This window comes from Engraulis encrasicolus, chromosome 24 (genome assembly GCF_034702125.1).
Source record: "Engraulis encrasicolus isolate BLACKSEA-1 chromosome 24, IST_EnEncr_1.0, whole genome shotgun sequence".
Taxonomy (NCBI): domain Eukaryota; kingdom Metazoa; phylum Chordata; class Actinopteri; order Clupeiformes; family Engraulidae; genus Engraulis; species Engraulis encrasicolus.
Window position 1 is genome coordinate 12,953,092 of NC_085880.1, and position 21,929 is coordinate 12,975,020.

Consider the following 21,929-nt stretch of genomic DNA (forward strand, 5'->3'; position numbering starts at 1 on the left):
CAGTCTGACAGCTTGACAAAAACATGAATGTCTTGTTTCGAAACAGCACATTTTGAAAGGCATGTTATTATTGTTTTTTTTTTTAACAGACTAATTGACTGCAGTGGCAAAAATGTGTCTTGGCTATTAAGAAATGGCCAAAAACACCTCAACTGTAGATGTTCTCTAATTGTAGACGCACATAGAAACAAAGCAAAGTAAAAGGTTTACCAATTCCGTGCCTTTTGAGCTTTTGACAGACATCTGGGCTGTCACCAAGTTGTTAGTGGAATAGCTCGGTAACTACACATTGTCAGACTTGATCACTTTTGGTTACTACAAGTTGTTGGTCTGATAGCTCTCGGTAACTACAAGTTGTTAGTCTGATAGCTCTCGGTAATTACAAGTTGTTAGTCTGATAGCTCTTGAATAGTACAAGTTGTTAGTCTGATAACTCTCTGTAATGTCAAGTTGTTAGTCTGATAGCTCTTGTTACATGGATAAATTAAGTGTTTTGGTGATCTGCTCCTGAGGATGGAGCACAGCAGCAAATGGATGAAGCCAAGACTGAGCAGTAGCAGCAGCAGCAGCTGCAGCAGCAGCAGCAGCAGCGATGGGACAGACTGGCCCGACACAAGGCGAGAGAGGGTGGCAAAGGAGAGGCCACCACGGTTCACTGACAGCAATGGCGGAGGTGGAGGAGTGGAGACGAGACGAGAGGAGAGGAAAGGAGAGGAGTGGAGAGGAGACGAGGAGAGGAGAGGAGAGGAGAGGAGAGGAGAGGAGAGGAGAGGAGAGGAGAGGAGAGAGGGTGGCAGAGGGCAGGTCACTATGGTTCACTGACAGCAATGACAGAGGAGGAGAGGAGAGGACAGGAGAGTGGGTGGCAGAGGACAGGCCACTACAGTTCACTGCTGACAGCAATGACAGTGGAGGAGAGAGGAGAGGGCGAGTGGAGAGGGGAGGAGAAGAGAGGAGAGGAGAGGAAAGGAGAGGAGAGGAGACTGGGTGGCAGAGGAGAGGCCACCACGGTTCACTGACAGCAATGGTGGAGAAGAGCGGAGAGGAGGGAGAGAGGAGGAGAGGAAAGTGGAGTAGAGGATGGAGAGAGGGGGATAGGTGAGAGTAGACTAGAGTGGGAAAGGGGAGGTCACTACAGTTCAGTGACATCGATGGCAGGAGAGGAGAGGAGAAGAGAGGGAGAGGAGAGAGAGGAGAGGAGGATAGTGGAAGAGGATGGGTGAGAGTAGACAAGAGTGTGTGTCGGCGGGGAGGCCAATGTGGTTCAGTGGCAGCGAGGAGACGAAACGAAAGGAGAGGAGGAAGGATAGGTCAGAGCAGACGAGAATGGCCAGTGAAAGGGGCGCCACTCTGGTTCAGTAACAATGGTGAGAGAAGAGAAGAGGAGGAAGAATAGGGAAGAGAGGGTGACCACATTGGTTCAGTGACAGCAAGGAGAGGAGAAGAGGAGAGAGACAAGGAGAGGAGAGGGAGAGGAGAGGAGAGGAGAGGGGAGGGAGAGGAGAGGAGAGGAGAGGAGCGGAGAGAGGAGAGGAGAGAAGAGAAGAGGAGAGGAGAGGGGAGGAGAGGAGAGGAGAGAAGGAGAGGAGAGGAGAGGAGAGGAGAGGAGAGGAGATGAAGCGATCATAGGTGAGAGTGGGAAGGGGTGGAAGGGCTTAGTGAATTGGGTACAGTGACACCGCCATTCACTAACAGCTATAAGAGGAGAAGAAAGGAGGAGGAGGGCAGAGGGCAGGCGAAGGGCAACAGAGGGTGAGAGGAGATAGACTAGAGAAAGGAAAGGGGGGGAAGGGAGAGGGGGCAAGTCGTAGAGTGAGAACCAGGTCACCCATCCCAGAGGGCTGGCCAGGGCTTGAGTGAGTGGAGCAGGGCTACCTGGGCTCAGACAGCGAGGAGAGGCCAAGGGGACAGAACAGGAGGGCTGAGGACATCCCTGGGCTCAGAGCGCTAAAGTCACAGCCACATTATTTGCTCCAGCCAATCACAGTCTTTCCAGCTGATCCCCATGTAGAGGAGCTGAAGTACTGAAATCACACCGTGCATTTTCCAGTGTTCATTCCACACACTTTTTGGGCAATGTGAATCCAGCAATTCATCAATTTGTCAACATTATTCTATGTACGTACATAGTTGTTGCCACTCTTCAAGCGCTGAATTGACACAGCAAAATACCAATGTACTGAGTGGCGTGAGTGGCCGGTTCTGCAGGGAGTCATAGAGACAGGCCTACACACAAGTGCACATCAAATTTTGCAGTGTTAATTCAACGCCTAAAAGAGTCGAATTTAACACTCTTGATAGTTGATCCTACTCTCTAATACGAATCAAATTAACAATCCAAAAAATGTACAGCGTGGTGATGGGCTGGTTCCCTGGGAGTCCTATGGAGGGGGCGAGGGGGTAAAGAAACGACAGAGAGGCAGCCGCAGCAGGCCTCGGCGGCTCCCTGGCAGTCCTATGGAGAGAGAGGCCTGAGTGGTGTATGGCGCGTCATACAGAGAGGCCTCTGGGGTCATATACTGTAAATGTAAAGGGTCGTACTGCAAGGCTGCAAGGGTCGTGTAGAGGTCATACTGCAAGGCTGCGGGGGTCATAGAGAGGTCACATTGACAGGCTGCGAGCCTTGTCAGGCTGACGCCCTCTGCATCACCACCTGGGGTCATAGGGTTAGGGTCGAGGAGGGGTCATACTGAGAGGCTGTGGGCGACATACAGTAACTCAAGGTCATGGGGTCATATGAAGGTCATACTGAGAGGCCTTAGGGGTCATACGGAGGTCATACCGCGGACGAGGGGTCGCATGGAGAGGCAGGCCTGAGTGGTGTTTGGCTCCTCGTGTCATACAGAGACGCCGCGGGGTCATACATAGAGGCTGCAGGGGGTCAGAGGTTAAGGTCGCGGAGGTCAAATGGAGGTCATACGGTGAGGGTGCGGGCTTTGGCGGCCGAGCCCTGCGCCCTCTGCACCACCGCCTGGCTCTTCTCTCGCTTCAGCAGCTTGTTGTTCTCGAACAGGCCCTCGTTCCGTGGCACACCATGGGTTCCGTCTGGGAACGTCAGCAGACCTGCAATGCACCGGCCATGCAAACAGTTGTCAGACTCTTTAGAAAGTTATTTTTGTTTTTGTGAACAGAGCAAATCAACTGTAATTTGCCAAAGATGAAAATGGTAGTCGGTCAAGACTAGCAGTAGGTAACGCTACCTTTTTTTGTTAGCTCATTGATGCCGGATGCTGCATAGCACAACATTGACCCTAGCGTCGGGAAAAACCTATTGTATGAAACGTATATAATTGTATTGCGTAATGTGTTAGCCTAATTGTGAAAATGTATTACCATATCCTTCCACGCGTCCACATTTGAATTCACCCTCAAACTTCATCCCATCAAAACGACTGAAGATTCCCACACCCTGAAATTTGCCTTGAACAAAATCTCCCTCATACCTGAAAGAAAAAAGGTTGTGTTAAAAGAACAGGCAGAGAAACAAAGGCAGACTGACTGACAGACATGTACTGTATGAGTAGGTTGACAAGAGTAAACAACATGTGTGAACGGTGAACAAGTAAACAAATTGAGTTCCAACATGAAAAGGGTCCAACAACACCATATGTGTGTACTAACTGTATGTGTGCAAGATTTAAACACATATGCCTCGCACGTACACACACACACACACACACACACACACACACACACACACACACACACACACACACACACACACACACACACACACACACACACACACACACACACACACACACACACACACACACACACACACACACACACACAGCTTTCTTCTCCACATTGTTTTTGCACCGGCCATTCATTTCTTCGCATGTGACACTTAAGTGTCTCTATGTACCGTATAGGCCGAATAAACATCCTTGTATCCTTGTGAGATTTAGGGAATAATGCGTAGTGTTATTAAAATGGCAAAAGGAGGTATTCTGAATAGCTCTACAACATGCGCGTGTGGCGGAGGTCACAGCTTAAGCTGCTCCTGTGACACTCTCCAGAAGGCTTTAAAGAGGTTGTCTTCGCCTGCCACCCGTTATTGCCATGTGCTCTTGTTGAAAACAAGGTAACCCAGCTCCTCTGCACTTACAGTACTGTACCTTGTTATGTCTGGGTACTCCCTATTATCTTGAACACAAGGTGAGCACATGGCACTGAGAAAAGCCTCAAGCTGACTGCGATTTGACTGTTAAAAACGAGTCTTTCTTAGACCTTGCATTTATCATTATAATTATCATTGTGATTCCTACTTTCAGTACATGGCAGTTTATGTCCTTTTAGGTATATGACTTCATGTCATAGTGTCTGAAAAACGTAGAGAGATGTATAGGCAGGGTTCCAAGAAGACTTTGCTCAACACAAGCCAATGTGACATGTAGATTTTCTAACCATTTTTTCATGACCAAAAGGAAATGTATGTAGATGTATAATAATCCTATAATGTCTCCCATATAGGATACTGTTTTTCTCATTATACATGAGTAGTACACAGTGAGAGATACCTACATCACACACTCACACACGTCACTTTTTGACTCAATGGTCAGGCAAAAATATCTGATCCCAAGATTATGTATGCATTTGCCGTCAAAAACTAACGCTGCACTCAAAACGACGCCCTCATAGCAACAACATCAATGACAGTTAGCTTTAGGGCAGAGCACGTATGGATTTGGTACCCAACACTGCCACCTGGTCAAATGGGCCAAAAAAAAATACACCAGGAGAATGAGAGATGATGAGAGATTCAGCAGAGCAGGAGCCAGCGACAAGCCCAAAACAAGCGTACCTGGATCCATCGGGGAATATGAGGATGCCGCAGCCGTGGAAAAGGCCATTCTCAAACTGACCCCTGTAGCAGGTGCCATCAGCAAACTTCAGCTGCCCAAGGCCATGACGCCTCCCTGTGTAATTAAAAAAACACACACAGGGAAAACAAAAATCAAAAATCAACTTGCATAATCATTACACACATGCCATTTTTTCATCCATCATGTGTAGAGCTCAGCAAGCGAATGAAACAATTCTACATTTAAAAAAAAAACTTTTTTATTGAACAAGGAACAAAAAAACAAACAAACAAAAAACAAGAATACATTACACATACATCACACACCATGCATAATCCCTGAGCCTCCCATCCCGCCCACAGCTCCCGAAAACCTCACCATCCGCAGTCTGTGCATAAAGGTGATTCTCTCCATCAGGTATATGTCGTTAACCACATCAGTCCATTCTGCTATGGTAGAGAATCTGACCAGGCATTTCCATCCAAATTCTCTCCAGGTATAAGAATTGGTACATTTCCATTGGAATTCACAACAGTTGGACCATTCTTCTTCTGATACAACTTGACTGCTTTCTACTTCCCATTTATCCTTGATATATTCTTGATATAAGAGTGAACTTGTTTTGTCATAAATGCTTGGTATAGTTTTGATATAAGACCTTTATTCAAAGAGGAATAGGCTCCTGACAGAACTACCTTGATTATTTTATCCTTAGTGACAGTTGTACATGTACTTCCACTGTAACTATACCCAGGGGCGGAGCTATAGGAGTGGCAAGCAGGGTATTTGCCCTTAGGCCCAGGGCCCTCCCGTATTGGTAGTGGGGGCCCTATCAGGACATCGGCAGGCTATATGGGGGGCTTATCAGTGTTTTGACCTAGGGCCCTGTGTGAAATTGTTCCACCACTGAATATAGCTGTATTAATTATTGAAAGTACTGTATGAGCTCGTATTTATTACTTTTTAATTTAGTGTAGAAAAACAGGTGCAGCCATCAGTGCTTTACAAAGCCGAGCGTCATTATGCTGTGAGTCTGTGTCACATGTGTTGGTGTAAAGATCACCGCTCAGAAGGTCAGCTACCTCCCTCACCAGCAGAGAAAGTGCTCTCATTTTGTATCAGCTCATCAGAATAAGGTTTTAATCGATGACGTTCTGGTCCCGAATGTAAAGGTCCACAGTTATCACAACATGTATTTCCAAGTTTCATATCTGCTTAAAAGTTTTAATTATGATCATTTTAAACATTTCCAGGAAGTCTAATGAAGACATTAGGCCTACACAAAGAACATCTGAACGTCTGCAGAAAAAGAATGGCATTGGCCGCCTGATGGACTAGCACAGGGAAGCATGCCCCACTGAAGAAAAGGCTTCCTATTACCATTCAATTTAACCAAGACGCATAGACTATACAAATAGATTCTTTAAAAGATTCTAAGGAGTATCTTTTGCAAGCCACTGCATTTCATGGCCATGGGCTGCCTGAAGTGTAGGTTTCCGCTCTTTGAGTGACATCTAAAAGTAGTGTGTATGTCATATGACTCTGGGTTGCCATGGTAACTTTTGCAACGAGTACGCCAGAGTTCCAACAAAAGCCCTCTTGGAGAAATGTCTATTTCAACCGTCTGGATGTAAGTTGCTGAGCGGTGTTAGTGGTACATATAAAATAACCAAGAAAGCAGATAAAACAAAATCTCTATTTACGCTAATACACGGTTATAATGATAACACTTTACTATCCTCATTAGAACAATAACCCCTTGTTTCAGTTGTTCTTTGTTTTAGGCCTTCCTGCTAATAGCACAAATCTTAAATCATATCAACCTGAGGCATATCCAATGTGGACAAATTTCTTTAGTTCACACAGTCAACCTTGTGGCCAATGATATAATTATCTTCTTCATATATTATGGGAAGTCATGGGTGAGCAGTTAGGGCGTCAGACTTGCATCCCAGAGGTTGCCGGTTCGACTCCCGACCCGCCAGGTTGGTGGGGGGAGTAATCAACCAGTGCTCTCCCCTAACCTCCTCCATGACTGAGGTACTCTGAGCATGGTACCGTCCCACCGCACTGCTCCCCATGGGGCGCCACTGAGGGCTGCCCCCTTGCACAGGTGAGGCATAAATGCAATTTCGTTGTGTGCAGTGTTCACTTGTGTGCTGTGGAGTGCTGTGTCACAATGACAGTTGGAGTTGGAGTTTTTTTTTCCTGGTTTATGTCATGTTCGCCTTAATCAGGGGGTTTTATGTTATTATATGCAATAGAGTCAACCCCCTGTAATTCAAACTATGCTTGTGATCAGGTGCTGTGGGTTAAAGCTGGGTTAGGAAGCAATCCGTTACATGCCCCCCTGGACTGATCGTCAGCAGGGGAAGAGCCAAGTATATTTTTGCCACGTTACTGCAATTATAGAAAAAAGAAAGAAGTACACTACATAAGAAAGCATGTAGAAATTGGCTGGAACTGTCCTTCAAGTGGTAAAGTAACGCTGTAAAAATGTACCGTGTGGCCCATAAGGAATGTGATTGTGAGTGATGTAAGAGAGGTGAGGTGGGCAGGAATGGCAGTGGAGATGGAGATGCAGGGCCCTGGGAAGCACTGCCACTAGGGAAGCCGACCAGGATGGGGTATCAATTGTCCTGGGCCCAGACAGAGTAGGGTCCCAGAATTGAACCTCATTGCCTTGTGTATACATGGGTTTCCCGTTTGTAAACAATCCCTGGCTGCACACTGTTCAACCTGATTATTGGAAGCTGCTGTCACTCAAAAAATTAGCTCACATGGTTGGCTGCTTAGCATCTTGCCCCTCCTCACAGCGCGAATGTTTGTAAACGGGAAACCTATGCATTTTTAAACACCTTCGTAAGGTGGATACCCTGGGCAGTACCTCAGTCCATTTGGCTGGGCGCTGTCATCACCAGAACACGAGAAACTTAAACTCTCCCAGATCAGCCTGAACGTTGTAGAAAGGTCTCGCACCAGCATCCTGTGACCTATCAGCTGATGGACAACCCAGAGAGACAGCTTCGCCCTCCCAAAGGCAATCAAAGCAACCACACAGAGAGCAGACAAACATGTGCACCTTCTGTCAGAGGCCCGACACAGCAGGCAGTGATTCTGAAGCCAGTGATCTGTCGATAGGGGCTGCTTTGTCAAGATTAACAGCTACCAATAGGCAGATAACATAGCCCAAATCCTCTAAACCCTTGATTCTCAACTGGTGGGTCGCGACCCAAAAGTGGGTCGCGGAGGGGTCATGGGTGGGTCGCAGAGTCGTGGTGTAAAAAAAATTGTAATTCATTGATTCGCTAAAATAATAAAAAAAATCATCCAACTTTTCCTGCAACAATTTACAACTTTTATTTTGATAGGCGATTGAACTTGTGTCATCTGTCATCATAGATAAAATCAGAAAGTTTATGCGAAATAGTAGCGTGCAACCAGTCATTCGAGTATCGCTAAAAAAACTGGGTCGCGACTGAATGAGAGTGGAAAAATGGTGGGTCCCAAGACTGTTCCAGTTGAGAAACACTGCTCTAAACCCTTGAGGTTTGGCAGCTGATCTCGACGGGTAGCTTATCATGACAAGACATCGGGAGTGCACAGGACTTTAACTTCAACAGGGGTGGATTGAGGGGATGATTGATGAGACTGGTAAATGGAGACGAGATATGCTGACCCAGCAGACAACGTGAAGCTTCAAGAGGCTTGTGAAGACTTAACTCTTTTAGGACAGTTTCCCTTTATTACAAAAGGAGAGTCACGTTTGAGGCTCCTCTCTGGTTGGTCCTTGTCTGAGTGTTGAATTAACACTACATCTGTGCAAGTGTAACTTCAGGGAGTGCTGTGGTGCAGCGCGCTAAGCCCTCCACATAGGGGCTTGCATGCCCAGGGGCACCTATAGGTTCGAGTCCGGCCTGGGTCATTTCCCAACCCTAGCCCTTCTCTCTCCACACTCACTTCCTGTCATCTCTACACTGTCCTATCAAGAAATAAAGGCCCCAAAAGCCCATAAAAATACATTTAAAAATAGCTTGATTTCAGGCTGAGGCCGTTTGTGGGGTGAAAGTATCCTTGGAGAGGGAAATTTAAGACTCTTTCAGAATGTCTAGTAAGCCAACATTGAGTGTTGAATCAACACTAGCTTTGTGTTTGTCTAAAGCAGCTGGATTTTAAGGGCCAGACCCTCTGCGGTATGGGTTGAAAAGTATCCTTGAGGCAACTGGAGTTAACAATGGACAGTATACTGTATATAAGGAGGTCCTGACGACCTGACCAGAGAAATTACTTGGCCCCTGAAAAGATTGATCCAATAAACTGGTTTCCCCTCCCCAAACAATAACTTGTTTTCAATAGAGAATGGTTCAATGGCTTTGTAGGGCAGTGTAAATGGAACAAGTACTACATGGCAGAGATTTTGCTTCCTTCAACTGGAATTTTCCACTGTAAAGCACTGAGTGCATTACACAGAGCATTTTTGGAAATGACATAATTTGCCTAAGCTGTACTACATCTGTCATTCACAGTCAAAGAAGATGAAGGTTTGAATTAATAGATTGTGTGTTAGTTTTGGTTGTAAATGAAATATGGAATTATATAAACAGACATGCCCTAGTGACACAACCAATATAAAAGATCATGCCAAACTTGTTTGTCAATTCAGAGAGAAGTTCACTTGGCTTCACAGAGAGCACACAGAGGGCAAAATGTGAGCGCACAGGCCCTACCGTGGCTCTAATGGTAGGCCACTCGTCTGTTACGCGGCACTGACCCGGGTTTGATTCCGGCCCGGGTCCTTTGCCGGCCCTTCCCCGTCTCACTCTCCCCACCCGTTTCCTGTCTCTCTCTCTGACTGTCCAATGCGAAAAATAATAAAATACCGAATAATATCTTTACAAATAGAGCGCACTGATGCAAATGGCAAACATGTGAACAATTCTCAATAAAGCACAGTAATTGGCATGGTTGACACAAGTCCACAATGTATGGAAGTAGGCTACAGGCTACTCCAGAATAGGATCCACATGTTGGCCAGTAATACATGCATAATTACTGTCTGCATAAAGGCCTCATTGGCCATGAACAAGACATTTGTGAATACAGTAAATGCTAAATAATTGTTTTTGCTTAACACATGTCTTAGTGGCTAACGTAAACCCTAACATAAAGTATTATGGTAGGCCTGCCTACTTCTGTAGCCTACAGTAAACCACACAATATCATTCAAGGGGACGTATGCACTGAGGCCACACCGCGAAATGTAAATAAAAATGTAATTAAAATGTAAATTATACAAGTGACGTGTAAATATTTATGGAATTGTTAAATAAATGGTTACCTTTTGTAATATGGCACTGCGTGACTTGTGAGGACTTATTTTTAGACTATTTCCCAGACAGAATAAAAAAACAAACATGATGTTACTACAGGTGACTCAATATAATGTCTTTACACACATTAAGTCATTATAAAAGTAGGCATCTATTGAAATGTAATTTTCTACATGTAAGATATAATTTATATCATAATATAACATTTCATAAGAATGTATAGACATCATTTTATTGTTTCATCATTGCCTGGCACTGACATCCATTCTGGTCCAGTCATTGCTGACAACATGAATCAAACACAATTCTCTAAGATTTTTTATGCATTTAACCTACTTAATGGCTGTCACTTTCTTTCTGTGTCTGCTGCAGAAGTTATAGCATAAACTTTAGACATCAGCTTGAGAATCAGCGGCAACAGAACATCAAATTCATTGTAAATTCCACTACACTTTGAAAATGACATGAATTTTAATCAACATCACCTTCAGGTTTTCAAAAAGAACACAATACTGCTTCTTCACGGTTCACCACTTTATTTTTGGTAATGAAAAGCTGCACCTGCTGAAACAGAAGCCTTTAAGGTGTGCAGGTGCTCGCAAAACTTTGTCAAATGAAAATCACCTTAACAAATGTAACATGTGTGTATAATTTCATTGGGATACTCTGTACGTAACACAGTGTTCTGTTACTATAGTGTAACTAACTATTAATAGCGTGAGGAGAAGCTGATTCCCAGGGTCTTATGTTGTTTTGAACTTCTGTGTTTTTAACTGTCCTGGCCTTAAGTTCTTGAGGCATTTCATCCCTAAAACCCCATCCCCCTCTGGCATTCAAGGCCAGATTATCCCTAAATACCTATAGCTGTAATGCTAACAGATTTAGAAGGCCGGTCTAACTCCGACGCCCAAGTCACTCATGTCACTGTCTGTATTGGCCTATGGCCTCCCGTGCCAAATAAGGAGCTTTGCAGCTCAGTTACCAAGCCAAATTTGCCACTTGCTGAAGCACAGTGTTTTACAACCAACAACAGCATTTCATGTGTTACACACACACACACACACACACACACACACACACACACACACACACACACACACACACACACACACACACACACACACACACACACACAGAGAGAGAGAGAGAGAGAGAGAGAGAGATTGTGCTTATGAAGAAAGAAAGAAAGAAAGAAAGAAAGAAAGAAAGAAAGAAAGAAAGAAAGAAAGAAAGAAAGAAAGATAGAAAGAAAGAAAGAAAGAAAGAAAAGGAAGATGCATCTTGCCTTCTTTCCACTCTCCATGGTACTCCTCGCCACTAGAATAGCTGAACGATCCCCTTGTGAGCGTCATGGCTCCTCTTACACTGGCACAGATGCACCTGTGGACAGGATATGCGATATCAGACGGGGCTGAATTTGCCTGTGGGCGCAGGGAGGCAGGCAGGCAGGCATGGGGTGGTGTGGTGTGGTGTGGGGGCAGTTGGTTGAATTTTATTAGCCTATGTCTGTCTGCTTGTAGGCTTTGTAACCCACGCATTGAGAGACAGTGAGTCAAAGTTGCCTTCAAAAGCAAGAACAACACAAAACAGTTGAGGTATGAAAAGGCTATTCCAAGGCTTAGCTACTGTCAATTTCAGACTGCAGCTTAATTTAAAGTCATGAACAACATACATTAATAATATATAGCCTAGCCTTCCTTTGTTCATCCCTGCATATCTGAGATGTTTGGTTTGTTGACATTTTTGCAGATATACCGGTCTCTTGAACCAGACATAGGGCTGGATGATAACGCACTGGGGTTGCCACAATGTTACTTATTTTCATGTAACGACAGACGTGAAAACCGCTAAGTGGTATCAATTACAATGTTTCAATCCGCGCACGGCACATCAGAACTGAAAGAATAAATGTTTACCTTGTACATTAGGCTGATGTCTCACGGGTATGCAAATCCCATTGTTATATTTACAAATCGGTTTGCACAGTTGACAATTCCTGTTAACTGTAAGATGACCAGTTTATTAGCTTCCCATAACCCCACCTCTTCTGGCAAGACAGGCGACTTCCTGAAGGACACGTTGTGTTATTGAATGCTTTTCTTGGCGATTTATTTATACTGTACTCCGATTGGCCAAGCTTGCTTCAGCATTAGCCTTGACAATCCCGTTTCGGCTAGGCTAGACTCTCTCCACACAATACCCAAGCTTGTATGAAGTGGCCGCTGCAGAATAGAAGCCGTGTCTGTCAAATATCAGGACGAAAAGGATGCTGAAGCAGCAGGGTGGAAATGATGAACCCTCTGAAGAATCATCTGTAATCATCAACGCTCACTTTTCTGTTTGGTTCAAGGCTACACGGTGTCTGCGCATTTTATAATGCATCACACATGGTGTAAAACCGTGTTACAATGCCAGATATCCTCGAGCCCTTTATTGCATTATGGGGTGTATTGACATAAGACTGAGCATGCCCGGCTAATGCACTGGTAAGATTATGTTTCCATTTTTCAGATCATCACTGAAGGCAAAACAATTGCAGTATAAGTTAGCAACAAATGCACGCAAGCTAATTCACACAATGCATATGCACCATTAACAATTGGGGAGATATTTTGTGTATTTGGGCTAGTCTAATGAGATTTTAGCAGCCATTCAGATGCACAAACTTTCAAGCGACGTAGAACCACCCCACACGCAGTGTGAGCGTGGCGTGCGCGTTCACGCGCATTGGGCGACAGAAAATGGCGAGTCTGTGCAGGAGGCAGCAATGTATGATCGAGAGACGCGGCATTCGACAGGATCTTGATTCGTGGCGGTATAAACTAATTCAATGTGTAGGTAAGGACGTCGCAGATAGTACTGGAAACCATTGCACATGTTCCTAACTGCGAAACGTTGGCATTTGTTTATTTATTATGGAGTCAAAATCGCTAGCTATTTAGCTAGCTTCCGAACTAGCTAAGTAACGTTACCAATGTTGCAGAAAGGCGTCAAGTAACGTTAGTTCAGAAATGGCCAAAATGCGGAAGGTTATTGAACTATCTTCAATAACTCCGCATTGTTAATAGGAGATGGCAGATGATATGGCAAGTTTTGTTGGCCTTTCGGTACCTATACAGTTTCTGTCAGTCATTTTGTGCAGTGGGCGAATTGAAATACTCCTGGTGGGTTTTAAACCCCGAAATGTGAGGGATATTCTCTCAGTTGTTCGCAGTGGCTCTTCCAAACCGCAGGATGTTTGTAGGTAAATCATCATGGCGAATAGTGATATTTATTAATGAGGTGCGCTGGGTGAAAGTGTCCTATCCGAATACTCATTTTGCTTGTGTGCGCGCTCATGTGATATGTTTTTTCCCCTTTTCTTTCTTGTGTACTGTAGCTATATTAGTGGGGGGAGGGCGACACTCGTTGCACTTTGACTGACGCTCGGGGTTAGTGGCTTAGATTGTACTTGCCAAACTGGATTTTCTCCCATCTGCTTTGGGGTGTGTTCGCCTTTGCAATGGGGGAAGTGGTCTTAAGTCACGTTCAATGTGCTTAACTGCGAGGTACCGACGATTGTAGTGCAGCTCTTCAAAGCTGCATTATCATGTCAATGACCAAAATTCGCGTTTTTAGACTGTGACCCTGCAACCCGGTGTTTGTAGGTGCCGCACTCGTGTAAATAGTGTCCTCCATAATAGTCATGAAAAGCAGCATCGGGCTCATTTGTAATTTCAGCTGCGTGCTGTAGATATGGGGTGGGTGGGGAAAGCACGGCTGCAGATAGCGCTACCGGGTACTTGTGATGCAGCGTATTGTTTTTACCCAAAACTTGGCTCTTTCTGGCACAATATTTTACCGTGTATATAAACATATTGCTTTCAAAGCACATGGAGGCCTCTGGACTGTGGGTGCAATTGTGATTATACATTATATAAAAATGTATAATGGAAAGCGCCGTTGTATACACTTGCTTGGGGCACCCACTCGCTTTTTCACGCTTGACCCACAAATGGCTTTTGTTTTCCAAACTATTGGAAATGTGCTCTGTGGTCCTCATGCGCGTGTTCTGAATAGGATTTCTGTTGCAACAAGCGGAGTGTTTGTGCAGCTTTTGAGTTTTAGGCCGAAAAGCCCCCAGCGCATCGACACCCCCTCACTGGCAGATATTTTGGCCTCACAGTAGCCTACATTCAATCTTCATCATGACAAATCGCAGCAGCAGCAGCAACACAAATGAGTGTGTAGCTCAGGGCGTGTACATTTATTACAGTATTGCATTGAGCACTGAGATTTCAATGCATGTCTGATTTTGGACGTGCCCTCCCTTTTTTATGCATTTCATATCAAGAGTCATCTGTGCAGTGTTGCCCCTTCCGGAGGCTCTCCCTCTTGTCTTTTGTGATTACTAGTCAACTTGTCATAATTGGACAGACTTGAAGTTGTCATGTCAGATTCAGCCAGTGCAGCTCTGGCTTCAGTCCGAGCATCGCAAATGTAGGTCAAACAAATTGTCGAATGGCACCAGGCATTCAGCTGCATTTTTGCCATTGATTGTGAAGAGAGCGCTCCATCAGAGCTGGTTCAAAACAAGACCGAATTGAGTCAAGTTGTTGTTTGCTCTTGCTAATGTACTGTTTTAACGGATGCATTTTATTTTTGGTATTAACTGTGTCTGTTTGTTTTCTTTTTTGCCATCAGTGGTCTGAAGCAAATCGTGGTCTTACTTGCTGCCTTTTCACGCAAACAAACAATTACTTAAATGTGACAACCGAAACATCATATTATCTGTGTGTATTTGTATTAATGACAAGCCGGGTCTAATGCATCGGAGCAAAATATGATGAAAGATTAAGATGAGATTAGAGTTTTGAACCAGTAAAAGAACAGCAAGCAGGGCGCGCTAATCACAGTATCCAAATGCAGGGCGATGCATTCATCCATCCCTCTATCCATTTATCTATCTATCCATCTATCTCTGGAAACAAAATTTCAAGCATTCCGCCTGCTGCCTGTCTGCCTGCCTGATTGCTGTAATTCAGATTCATGTTATTTGTGTTCATCACTTTTCAAACCACCACACCCCCCACCCGCCCACTCTCCCCAGGATTACACTTTCAGCCCCAGCTGTTTTGTCATATATTTGTAAGTCACAAGTGTGTGTGTGTGTGTGTGTGTGTGTGTGTGTGTGTGTGTGTGTGTGTGTGTGTGTGTGTGTGTGTGTGTGTGTGTGTGTGTGTGTGTGTGGTTAGCAGGTTTTGTGTCAGGCTCAGCTGTTTGTTTTTGTGCAGGCAGACAGGATGGATGTCGGTGTGCTTTGATGTGCAGGTGGTTGCACGGCAACGGTAGCAGTAACATCATCTGGAAGTAGAGACATATCGCAATAACCCATCATGGCTGCCACACACACACACACACACACACACACACACACACACACACACACACACACACACACACACACACACTGCCTCCTACGCTCTCACACACCTGGACCCATCATGGCAGATGCCATCACACAATATTAATCTAGAAAAGGTCCTGCTAAAGATTCTCTTGGATACTATGCTACGGATAGTCACCTAAGCCCAGAGAAACTTGTATTGCCTTTGTGTCATGCATTTATGCGTTTCCTCTGTCTTGCATTAAGGATGTCCTAAAAACGGAGAAGAATTTGGGGCGGCTGTGCTGCCGAAGCACATGTACGCTCCGAGCACCCAGCACAAATATAAGGAATGTCTATCTTTACGTTCCCCATGCCATCTGAATGCGCCTCTTTGTGAGCTTCCCGTGAAGGCCCAAGCCACTTCATGAGAGCATCATATGATAAAAACATGTGGCCCGAAGAACGTGGTGGTGTCTTTTTTTTTTTTTTGTGAAGGCCACTTTATTTTCCTGTCTCCCTCTTTTTGAAGATTATTTAAAGGTCTTGCTTGTCTCCGTCCAAGCTTTGATAAGGCAGTTTTATGGCATCCCCTGTAGCGTTTTTTTTTTCTTCTTCTCTCTCCTCTACTCTTCTATTTTTTAAATGCCAGAAGAGTGGGAGCATAGCCATAGCCTTGACCACGCCTCCCTCAGGCACGCAAGATATGTCAGTGTTATCAATCTTGAGTCAATATTGAATAGGGCCCAAAAAAAAGCTCTCTGTTCTGTGTTCTTGCTCTGGTTTGGTTCAAGCATTTGAAGTGGTATTTTCAAAAGCATTGTTGATCTTTAATCTTTGGGGTATAGGCCTAGGCGTGAGTGTGTGTGTGTGTGTGTGTGTGTGTGTGTGTGTGTGTGTGTGTGTGTGTGTGTGTGTGTGTGTGTGTTTGTGTGCGCGCGCGCGTGTGTGTGTGAGTGTTTTTTCTTTTCTTCTCAGTGGATTGAGAATATTTTAAATCTCCAATAATCCCTTTAGTGGATCTCAGATCTCCCGAATATTTAACTGCACTGGAGCAGCACGTGCCATTCGAGGCGGCTAGGCCAGCGTGTGCTAATTCCTCTTTCTGTGGGAGAATTAGGTTTGAAGAAGACACAGAGATAGAGAGAGAGAGAGATGGAGAAAGGGAGGGAGAGATGAAGGGGAAAAAAAGCTTGATTGAAATCATAGCCTAATTAAATAAATGGTTAACCCCGTCTGGGGCAAGGCGAACAGGCATTCATGACTGCATGTAATCCGCCCATGCCTTTAAAAAAAAAAAAAAAAAATCATTGATGTATGTAGGGAACATGTTCCGACCGTAGGATGTGAGAGAACTGGCCTTTTTATAAAGCTTGATTAGATGGGCTGAATGGCGTTTGTGCGATGTATAGAGTCCACCTTGAATGGTGAACATATGAAGAGGTGGTCATGAGATCGGTGGTGCCTCAAGGTCTCCTCCTCTGTCAGCCTGGTAATGGCCCCCTTTCAGCTCTCTACAGCTAATGTAAACTGCTCAAATATGAATTCCTGAAGAAGTCGTCGTCTTTGATGTCAGGCTGATGTGTCAAACTTGGGATGCTGACCTACTTTCCCCCCTGGAGTCAGTACTGCTTTAGGAGCACACACTCACTCACACGCATGCATGGATGGCTTTGGGGGAAGTCTTTTTTATATATTATTATTTATTTTTTAAGAGAAAGGCATGTCAGTTTCGTAGAGGGGTTGGGGGGGGGCAAAAAAGAGGCTATGTATTCAGGCTACTCAAAATAATGCGTCAGTGTATTCTTCTCTCGCTACAAGTCGTATTCAAGCACTAGGTTTTTATTGGAGCCTTTTTTTCCAGCTTCGCTTGAAATGGCTGTTCTCTAAAGGTTAATAGCGTTGCCTTTTTGGGCTTAATGTAAAAAAAAAGTGGGCCATTGAAATTGGGGCATATCCTAAAAAGCCAAAATAATATCATGTGCAGTTACGACATGGTTATTATTAATACGTGTATGACTTTACCACTTGACCAGCTTAGCAGTGTTGAGAGCTGCTGCTGGTATGGTAGCCACATGATTTAACTTAGCGTTATTTTAGCTGCTGCATTTGGGTGTGCTTAACCTACTTTTTGGATGCTCGCTCACTCTGCTTGCTCACTAAGCAGCATAGCACTAGTTACTGCAGCCTGCCTGCCTGCCTGCTTGCTCGCCCGCCCTAGTGCCAGTAATTATGCTATGGCTTAGCATGCTGCCTCTGAAACAGCCCCTTATTGCAGAGAGCACAACAGCTACAGAGCAGCCATGGATGGGGTGTGTATGCTGTGCACATCCTTCATAGCATTTTTTTTTAATTTGTTAAAAAATAAAAAAATAAATGGGTTGCAGCAGCAGGCAGCTTTGGGAAATGGGGATGCTGAACACCAGACCTCCTCCTCCTCCTTCCATTCCCGTCATCACATCATCCCTTTGTCTCCTCCCTCCCCCCAAAATAATTGAATGGTGCTTGCATATCATGATGGCGTTTAAAAAAAAAGGGTTGCAGGCGTGCAAGGATTTGGAAAATTGGAATTCGGTTGGCGCACAGTTATCCCACCCCCACAAAATATCTTAATAGTACCATTATTTTTTTTCCCCCTCATTGTTGATGGTGAAATTTGAATGCTGGAGATGTTTCACTAGATGGTTGGTTGGTTGGCTTTGTGACCTGAAATCCATGTCTAATTGGCCTAAATAGTCAGCTGCATAGAAGATGGCACTGGGGTGGGTGGAGGAAGCGCTCGCAAGCGCTCACACAGCACTGCTAGAGCAAACAGATGGCCAGGACGGCCCCCTCTCTCCCAAGCCCAGGCCCCATCACAGGCCAGCTAGCTACCAACCCGGGCTGTTTTACATGCTCCATGGCAGCCATACAGTAGCTTGCTGGACTAGCAGAAAAATGTGCAAAAATTGCTTCGGCTAGAGAATTTTGGCTATGGCGCTCTCGCTCTCTCAGGTTTTGTTTTGTCAGCAGTTTGAAAGCAGTGGTGTTACTGTACTTGGGACTCCCATCCCTGCCCGATCCTTCTGCAAACAATTACTGAGATCTTGACCACTGAATGTGCTGAAATGAAGTATCATATCTGGCTATACTTTCTTATACATTTGGTAAAATGTATCCCATTTTAGCCCTAGACCATCTTCTCTTCTCTTCTCTTCTCTTCTCTTCTCTTCTCTTCTCTTCTCTTCTCTTCTCTTCTCTTCTCTTCTCTTCTCTTCTCTTCTCTTCTCTGCTCGGCTCGGCTCGGCTCGGCTCTTCTCTTCTCTTCTCTTCTCTTCTCTCAAAACCCTGCCAGTCACATCAATATCTAATCAAAGACATGCACCGATATGGATGAAGGTCAAATGCAGGCATGGGTGCCAGCATGCAGTGTGGTGAACAAGTTGACAATATCGCACACTTATCTCACTGAAATATGTTGTACTAGTTCCAAACAGCAAACAATGTGAAGGCATAGTTTGTCTTAAATGTTAATTTGGTGACGAGCTGTAAGTTACAGCATAGTTAAAATTATATTATTTTTTGGAGAGGGGTAGCTATTATTGGCCTTGTAAGTACACACTGCTGTAGTAGTTTTATTTTTTTTACATCAAAGTGTGGCATTAAATCGCCAAATTTGTTATGCTGAGCTAAGCTAATAGATATAGGTTTTGTTAAGCGCTGCAGTTCTTTTGTGTAAGCAATAGCAATATGGCTGGCTTCTCCACTACTGAAGTGGCAGCTTGGTTTGGCTAATTTATCCTCATTGGGCTTCAAACATGGCAAGATATGAAACTTGGCCTTGGCGAAGGTCTTTGAATGCCCTTCGAGATGAGGAATCTTTCAACAGCCCATTACAAATTCACTAAAAGACCGACCAACCGACGCATAGCCCAAAACTCAAAGGCGCACATCAGAAGGTGTAGTACTACGCTGTAATCCTTTATAGATCTGTACGAAAAGAGAGGGAGAGAGAGAAAAAAAGATTGACTACGTCCAACTTGCGCACAGAAGAAGCATCTGAGGCACTTGCTTGCATTTCAACATTAATTTGAAAAGACAACACCCAACCCCCCTCAACACGCGCACTCTCCTCGCCACTGCTGTTGTGTGTGCGCTCCACCAGTGATAACAAACCATTATTATCTTGCTTTGAATAGACATAGCGTAGCCTACACATTTTAATATATATATTTATTTTTTTCTTCACAAATTGACCCCTTCCTCCCCACATCTTCACCGTGAAGAATGCTGGTTGAGGTTGAAGTGGTTGCTAGGCGACATCTGAAGTACTAACATTTAACTAGCTCTCTCTCTCTCTCTCTCTCTCTCTCTCTCTCTCTCTCTCTCTCTCTCTCTCTCTCTCTCTCTCTCTCTCTCTCTCGGGCTGTGACATGATGACAGTAGTCATGTTTTTGCGTTAAGCCATAACCACTTCCTCTCAAGTAGAAAAGCACCGCCCGCCACCCCCACTAGTTAGCGAAAAGCACCGTCGGCCGCCTGCACTAGTTGGCGCGCATCACTGCTGACCTGTCTGTCTAGCTGGTTTTGCAGCCTGCAGAAATCTGCCAAAAAGAAACTATTATGATGATGATGATGATGATGATTGTGGTGAGGATTATTAATCTTACTGAATTACATATGTTTTCATTCAAACTGCACATTGAAGTCTGGTCTAACGCAATGTTACTTGTGATAAAATATGGCAAAGTCCAGGTCGACTGCCACATCTGTCTAAACGCGTCTTGTGATGGCAGATGCTTTGATTTTGACTGACCTTGTCATCTCTCCATCTCTCTTCCTCTCTCTGTCTTTTTCCTCTCCCTCCTCCAGGTTTTGAGAGCATTTTGGAAGGACTGTTTGGGTCGAGGCTGATCGAGGACCTGAGACTATTTAAAGGTGAGTGACTCATAACCCCCTCCATGGAAAGCAGCATGCGTCCCCCTGTCACTACCGATCAGCATCACAGACAGGGGGCCACAAATAAAAGACACGGATATGTGAAGCAGATAACCCTTAATGGCATTCAGTCACACTTCAGGACATGGCAGATTACACCACAAAAAGGTGTGTTTGCATGTGCGTGCCGTGCACGCTAAGCCTAATTTTGTATGTATGCGTTGCGTCGGTTGTGGTTTTTTTACTCCGCAAAAGTCAAGGTGACTGTTTAAAGGGCACTGCTGTGTTTCCGAGCGCGGAGGGCAGAGCGGGGGAAGGTGTGGTTTGGGTCAAAAACATGAAGCGATTACGGTGCTAAAACAAGCCACTCCTCCTCCATGCAGGCGTGTCAAAGATCAGTGCTGCTCAAGCACAACACCTTGAGCAACCACTTGCTATCATAGTGCACTGAACTCAACACGGCACCTTGAACAGCAGCCACCATCAACACCAGCACCAGCACCAGCACCACCGCCGTGCGACAGAGTTGTCAGGGTGGCAGTTCTATGAACGTTAATTGGACCTCACACAAATCATGAGCCTTAAATCTCACTACTGCGTTGCATTAGCAGAAGTACAGACTGTATGTACTGTATGTAAGAAAAGGCTCCTCTCCTCAGGAGGCTGGCTGGCTGGCTGGAGGGTGTTGAAAGGCCAGTGAAAGGCTGTGTCTATAAAAATCAGCCTGGATTTTGTTGTCTGAGCTACAGTACACACGACCAGCCTGCCAGCCAGCCACCGCTTCACAGGTAGGTGGGTGGGAGGTGGGCAAGCAGCAGTCATACACACACACACACACACACACACACACAGTGCTCATGCTGTGTTCTCTGCCATAGTCTGGGCTTAATTGAGGGGCTGTTCAGGTCATGTAGGTGCAGTACTCTGCACTCTATTCAGACCACTAGCAGAGAAGACGCCATTTTGTTCTCAACATGCAAGATTTCGACTCTGCACTTCCCAATTAAAGCCAGTTGTGTTTATGACTTTTTTTTTTCTTTTACATTTTTTCAAAATGAATTTTTAGCCTCTGTTTAAAAGCGGTGGTGGCTGTGAGATTAATTGGATTACACCCACACTAACGACCCAAGCGGAGCACCTGCTGTACCCCTGTAAATTTGGCACCGTAACCAGCGCAGGAAGACTGTTATCAAGACCGTGGTTGTTTGTGAATCTCTTAATGCATATAATGTGTTATACCAAGGGCTCTAAATTAACACCCACCAGCCTGGCCAAATGCTAGTGAAAATTCAATCTGGCTGGTTGAAAAAGAGACCTTTTACTAGCCACGTGGGCTCCTCACAGCTTGTGAGATTTTAGCACTCCACGCTTGCCAATTCTGACAGCATCCTCCTGTAAGGTAATTGTGCTGTTTTTGTTTTTGGTATTTTAGTCAGGAACAAAATGACTGGTTAAATTTCCGATTGGCTTGTAAGATACAAAATCCACTACCCGCATTGGTTGGTG

General features: G+C 44.9%; 2 protein-coding genes across 4 annotated transcripts in view; one reads left to right on the forward strand and one right to left on the reverse strand.

The window, feature by feature from the left end:
* Window positions 1-1,642: 1,642 nt before the first annotated feature.
* morn4 (MORN repeat containing 4) lies at window positions 1,643-12,118 on the reverse strand. Its single transcript, XM_063191241.1, has 5 exons — window positions 12,058-12,118; window positions 11,427-11,521; window positions 4,811-4,925; window positions 3,334-3,443; window positions 1,643-3,063 (listed from the first exon to the last, which is right to left on the reverse strand). Exons 2-5 carry the CDS (start codon window positions 11,491-11,493, stop codon window positions 2,915-2,917), a joined length of 441 nt encoding a protein of 146 aa, XP_063047311.1. The 5' UTR covers window positions 11,494-11,521; window positions 12,058-12,118; the 3' UTR covers window positions 1,643-2,914.
* A 760-nt stretch (window positions 12,119-12,878) lies between these two features.
* wu:fc17b08 (ligand-dependent corepressor) overlaps window positions 12,879-21,929 on the forward strand; it is a 32,772-nt gene continuing 23,721 nt past the window's right edge. For 2 of the 3 annotated variants that reach the window (XM_063192006.1, XM_063192008.1), the window contains exons 1-2: window positions 12,879-12,979; window positions 20,358-20,423. In XM_063192006.1, coding sequence (XP_063048076.1) covers window positions 12,883-12,979; window positions 20,358-20,423 — 163 coding nt within the window. In that variant the 5' untranslated portion in view covers window positions 12,879-12,882. The remainder of the gene's footprint in view (window positions 12,980-20,357; window positions 20,424-21,929) is intronic. The other variant, XM_063192007.1, reaches the window with a different exon arrangement.

What these genes read in the sequence shown, in the direction of transcription:
- morn4 (XM_063191241.1), bottom strand. Translation starts at nt 11,493, where the DNA reads ATGACGCTCACAAGGGGATCGTTCAGCTATTCTAGTGGCGAGGAGTAC. An exon ending in CCATGGAGAGTGGAAAGAAG is followed by an intron (nt 4,926 to 11,426) that starts GCAAGATGCATC and finishes TTAATTACACAG; the next exon opens with GGAGGCGTCATGGCCTTGGG. An exon ending in TGGACGCGTGGAAGGATATG is followed by an intron (nt 3,064 to 3,333) that starts GTAATACATTTT and finishes GGTGCATTGCAG; the next exon opens with GTCTGCTGACGTTCCCAGAC.